The sequence below is a fragment of the Capsicum annuum genome, chromosome 11 (genome assembly GCF_002878395.1).
Source record: "Capsicum annuum cultivar UCD-10X-F1 chromosome 11, UCD10Xv1.1, whole genome shotgun sequence".
NCBI lineage: Eukaryota > Viridiplantae > Streptophyta > Magnoliopsida > Solanales > Solanaceae > Capsicum > Capsicum annuum.
The window spans coordinates 37,700,716-37,706,510 of NC_061121.1; the positions used below are offsets into that span (position 1 = coordinate 37,700,716).

Here is a 5,795-nt window from a genome sequence, read left to right on the forward strand (position 1 = left end):
TATCCTATAGCATGGGTTTTGATAGATAAAAGAGACTAAAAGGACTTGTAATTGGTTCATGCAACATTTGCAGCATTCACTTGAACTTCAAAGTGGTGAAAGAATTACATTCACATCAGACATGCAAAAGGTAACATTATTTTTAATACTATTAATTTATTTAATTTATTTGTTGATTATGATATTACATGATATGTATTTATTTTCAATGTGATGTTTAGGGGTTGGTTGATGCAGTAAGGAATATTCTGCCGGATGCATATCATAGATATTGTGTAAGGAATATTGAGGCAAATTGGTGCAGGAGATGGGGTAAAGGTGAGTTGAAGAAGCTTTTGTGGTGGTCTGCATAGGCCTCTTATTCTGAGGATTTGAAGACCAACTTAAAGCGATGAAACAGGTAGAGGAAGAAGCCGGACCGAATTTACTAGATAGGTATCCTCCCAAAACATGGTGCAGAGCTTGCCTTGATACAGTGTGTAAAAATTAAGTAGTTGACAATAATTTTACAGAGTCCTTCAATGGATGGATACTTAAAGCAAGATACATGCCTATTATTGGAATGTTGGAAGAAATTAAGGTTAAGGTGATGACAAGGTTGGCAGAAAAGGAGGCCTTTGTGATAAAGTGGAAAGATGATCAGTTTAGTCTCAAAAGTGAAGCATTGTATAATGAGTTTTTAAAAATATCTCAAGTTTGTAGGGTGAGTGGTAATGGGGACAATGACTATGAGGTCACAGAAGGTGAAGATAGACACACTGTCAATCTGAAGAAAAAGAAGTGCACTTGTAGGACATGGGATCTCACTAGAATTCCATGTCCACATGCAATTAAGGCCATGAAGCACAGGAAAATGAATCCTAAGACTGAAATTGATTGGTATTACAGCAAGGATGCATCTTTACAAGTTTATAAATACAAGTTGCATCCTGTTAGGGGAGAACTCCTCTGGAAGATTGACCCTTCACAAGCCAAGGAACCACCAAATATGGTCAAACTTGTTTGCATACCTAAGACTTAAGAGGGAAAGACAAAAAAAAAGAGGCACTTAAGAGGCAAGGAGAATGGAAGCAATCTAGAAAAGGTATAGTGATGACATATGGCAGTTGTGGACTGCCTAATCATAATTCAAGAAGTTGTGGAGAGGTAATTTAATTAGACTTTGTATTTGATGCACTTTAATTTAATTAGATTTTATAATAATTATTTTTTGTGTTATGACAAAGCGTGCAAAGCAAGCAGCTAGTAAGAAAAAACAGCCTGCTGGGGGAAAAAGAAGCAGCCTACTTGGGAGTGGCATAGTTGATGAAGAAGAACACGATGAACAAGAGATCAACTTAATAGCCCCCCACTTCGAGGAAGATGATGAAGACCCTCTTCTAATGCCCAGAACAGAATCCAAAGAAGTTTATTTACAAAGGCTACAAAGTAGACAAAGAATACAACAACCAACTGGGAGTAGAGTTATAAGCTTCAGAGGTGATAGATATGGTGTTAGTGAACCAACTAACCTTCTAATAACACCAACTGGATTAACTTGGAAGGGGAAAGATGCGGCTACTACTAACCAGTTACAAGCATAAAGGGCAGAAAAGTTGAGGACAAGAAGAGGATAGTTTCATTAGACTTATATCTTGGTCTGTTCTTTTACGTCTATTTTGGATTTGTTTTTGGGTGTCTTTTGATGACTATTTTGACATGTAATGGAACTGTTTTAGTGTCTAGCTTGGTGACTAATGTTGCTACTATTCTGGATATAGTTTTGGGTATGTTTTGGGTCTAGTGCAGACAACTCTCTTTTGGCTATTTTGTACATGGATATTTTGTAGACAATATATTATTTTGTTTCAGATTCTTCCCTTGTTCTGGATATCAGATTCTTGTATTTTTATTCACTGAAATTTTTAGTATTTTGGGGTTGTCTGAGAATGGTTCTTCTGACAGATTATTTGATGTTCCCTTAGTTGCAAAAGAGAAACAATCTGCAGGTATAAAGATCTATTCTTTGTGGAAGTAGTTATGGTTTAGAGGTTGGGGTTATCTTTTTATAAAGGATTTAAGAAAGGGGAAAAAAGAAGTTTCAGTTTTTTTGTGTGATTTGATGATTCTAGTTCAAATTGCAATGTTGTGTTAGAAATTTCTTTGAAGTGATTCTAGTTTTTTTAGAGTTTAGGCTTGTTGAGATTCAACTTTGCCTAGACTCTCTCTGAAGTACTAGGAATCCTTTATCTCTTTCCTTGCAAACTTGTGTCAGTTGTTACTTTTCCGTTGCTATTTGCGTTATTTTGATGGCTGCGTTATGCAAATTAGGTTCAAGGGAATAGTCAGAACTTTAGCAATCAGACTTCAATGTTTAGTACTTTCTGGAGCTGTTTTAAAAAATTTCATATCAGATGATCATATATTGAAGTTGCTTTGATCGGCTAGGTCCCTCAACTGCTGCAGTTATGAATGAGAACATACATAATTGATGGTCTTTTGTTAAGGACTTAATTTTTCTCGTATTGAAAGTTTAGCTCAATTCTTAGAAATTGTGAACTTCCTGTTAGCGTCTCTAATTGACAATGTTGTAGATAAGTTAGAGAGGATTTGGTTTAATGAACATGATATATATCCAATATATCTGGCACTTCGAACAATTATGTAAAAAGATGAGGACACAATGCTTAAATGCATGGGCAGATGTCTATAATTTACAAACATGGTCACAATTTCTGAAAACTTGGGTGACCTTTCACTGTATTGATAAGCTATAATCCTTCTTCCATCATACAAAACCTTAACTTTCCAATTTTTTTCATTTTCATTTTTATTTCATGCTGTGTACTCCAATAAAATAGCTTATTATTTCCAAGAAAAAAAATAGTTTATTTATTTGTGTTTAGTTGCATCCTCATCAAGTTCCGGCCACTAATAGGACAATATTGCATTAGAAGTGCAACGAGCAATGTTTGCCATGTCCTAACTTCATATGTCACCATCGTGCTCACAGGAACCAAAAGAATTGTTGTTTCTAAAATGTTAAAAAACCTCTTTATAAATATGATGATCTAATTGAGCACTTTTCATGTGCATAACTCTTTTCCAGGGAACAACTTATTTATGCGTTGTTCTTGAAACTGCTTTTAAGATATTTGAACACAACAGTTTCGAAAGACTTTGGGAAAAGGAAAATGAGATCAAGTGATGATGATGCTTTGGTTATACATTGATAAAAAAGTGGAAAAAAAGATGATGCTTTACGTTTCATTGCTACATGAATTTTGTGTGGTGATATTTTGGTAAAGCTCTCTTCCAGTTAGGTTGAATGTCATACTTCCTATTTGTCCAAGCCAAGCCTTGGTAGACAGAATTGTAAAGCACCTTTGCTAGTGGAAGGTAGCAGATACCTCGCGGAATTAGTTGATGTGCGTACGAGCTTCCAATACCACAGTATATTAAAAAACAATATTGGAGTTGTACATTCTTTGGCCTAACATTTGTTACAGGTTTCTTTTTGCAAGGTAACATGTCCAGTATATTCATAAAATCATTAGCAAAGAGTTTATGCTGGAAGCCAAAATAAGAGATTTACATCAAGAGAAAACAGAAAACAACCTTGTTCTTCTTACAAGGAACTTTTAAGCCAAAATAAGAGAGTTACATCAAGAGAAAACAGAAAACAATCTTTGTTCTTCTTACTAGGAACTTTTAAATATCCAGGATTGTTCCAGGATCAGCTATGAATTCTGATTTACACCAAAAACTAAAGTAAAGAACGCAATTCATCTTAATCTTCTGTAGAGTGCTCCATAATTTCTTTCCTTTCAAATAGTCCAAATGGTCGCTAGGACAATTTTCCATCTGTATTTTTCAGCGGTAAAGTTTATCCATGTATTCCAGCATAATATAATTTCAAAAGTTCTCAGTATTATAACTCATCTAGTACCTCTGTAGAACCAAATGACTTAGTTAACCAGCACAAAGTGGTCTATGCTATTAGTATCCTTCTTGTTGGGAGCACCTCTGCTCCACTTCAGTGACTGCAATAGAGCATTTCACCTAGACTGATTTTAAACTTCACTTCTAGTCTATACATCATTTAGCACCTACTAGGTGAAACAACTACTGAAGGCTTCCTGTCTTCTTGCGGAGGTTGTTGAAATACTAGATAGTCTTGAAGGCTGCAAAATCATGTAGTTAACTGGGATGAACTGAATACCACAAGCGGTGCAATACTTGAATGTACATTCATGTTCATCACTTGAAAATTGCAACCAACAATCCGACAAAAACAACAAACGAAATAATAAGCAACATCTTCATCTTCAATAATTTTTCTTCCAAATTTCTGAACTTGTTCACCTCAGAGTAGTTTAAAGCCTCTAAACGCTTCAATTTTTGCTTTAAATCATCTCTTTCAATCTTAACCCCATTCAACGAATCTCTCTCAGTGTCCATTTTCACCATAGCCACTTCCAATTTAGCCTTCAAATTGTTTATTTGGACCAAGACACCCACTTCCAAAAACCACAATTTTCACCTTGTTTAATTGAAAAAAAATCATATGCAATTAAGATTTAAAGCATATTAATTGAAATTTACAAATTATACGAACTAACACAGGTTCATCAAACATACATTTGGTTTAGGACACTTATAAAATTTTCTTCGGGGGGTTCGATGCAGTTCTTGAAGTAAAACAACGAGTAATTTCACCACAGTGACATATATTCACTGAACTACTAATAGAATCGCAACTAATTTCAGACATGTTTTAAACCTAATTTATGAAATTAGAAAGAAAAGCAAAATATTTAGGCGATGGAGCACAAACCACAGAATCAACAATAATAAATCCCTAAAATGGAACCCAAAAACTAATTCTTTAAAAACTACGATGTTCCAATGGACCCCAAAATCGCATCCACTCTATTACGATTTTTTAAACAAGAAAATAAATTTTATGGACAAGAAAAAGAGAAAACAAAAGGGAGAAACAACATACATGACTATTGAATCAGAGATTTGAAGATACTTCTTAGGGGGTTTTTTAGAGAAGTGAGAGGGTGACGAAGTGGGACAGTGACGAAGTGAGAGAGTGAGAAAGACGCGATTATTTTTAGGGATTTCTCTAAAACCTTTCATAGTAACGGATCGGGTCTGGATTGGGTGTGGGTTGGATGTGAGTCTGATTTTGGGTAATCTCATATTTGGGTAAAATAAAACTAAAAAAAATAGGTTAGCCGTTAGGATTAGGATACGTGTCCAACCATTAGGCTGAGGGGTATATACATACCTAAACATTAACGGAAAGGGTATAAATGCACCCAAAGTATAACGAGGGGTATATTTGTACCTTTTATTATAGTTCAGGGGTATATATGTACCTTTATCATAAAATTAATAGTGATTTCATAGTGTCGTAATATGAATCCCAACAGATGTGTAATCTGTTACAACAAGTGAAAAATATGTTGCAACAGGTAAGTGATTAGTTGCAATAGATTACTTACCTGTTGGGATTCATGTAACGCTCCTGAAGCTGATTTCAATAGATAAGTTATCTGTTGTAATAGGTGAATTATATGTTGCAATAGACTATACATTTGTTGCAACAGATGAAACGCCTATTGGGATAGATGTTACAGAACTAAAGAACCTTTGAAGTTGATTCCAACAGATGAGTGACATGTTTCAACAGATAACTAACCTGTTACGATAGATGACTTACCTGTTGCAACGGACGATGCGTCTGTTGGAATCGAGTTCAGGTTCTGTTGTAACAAATAACTAACCTATTATGACAGATGACT

The 5,795-nt window shown here is 34.9% G+C and overlaps 1 protein-coding gene and 1 long non-coding RNA gene across 2 annotated transcripts; one reads left to right on the forward strand and one right to left on the reverse strand.

Annotated features, from left to right (window-relative positions):
* Positions 1–241: 241 nt before the first annotated feature.
* On the forward strand, positions 242–1,855 carry LOC107847077. Its single transcript, XM_016691322.2, has 2 exons — positions 242–1,146; positions 1,227–1,855. Exons 1-2 carry the CDS (start codon positions 1,093–1,095, stop codon positions 1,581–1,583), a joined length of 411 nt encoding a protein of 136 aa, XP_016546808.1. The 5' UTR covers positions 242–1,092; the 3' UTR covers positions 1,584–1,855.
* A 1,695-nt stretch (positions 1,856–3,550) lies between these two features.
* LOC107848448 lies at positions 3,551–5,202 on the reverse strand. Its single transcript, XR_001668019.2, has 2 exons — positions 4,988–5,202; positions 3,551–4,522 (listed from the first exon to the last, which is right to left on the reverse strand). It is a non-coding gene; the product is annotated as an uncharacterized LOC107848448 (long non-coding RNA).
* Positions 5,203–5,795: the final 593 nt, after the last annotated feature.

Bases quoted from the DNA above. Each gene is read 5' to 3' on its own strand.
- LOC107847077 (XM_016691322.2), top strand. From the start codon at position 1,093: ATGACATATGGCAGTTGTGGACTGCCTAATCATAATTCAAGAAGTTGT. The intron at 1,147-1,226 runs GTAATTTAATTA...GTTATGACAAAG, and splicing joins ATTCAAGAAGTTGTGGAGAG to CGTGCAAAGCAAGCAGCTAG.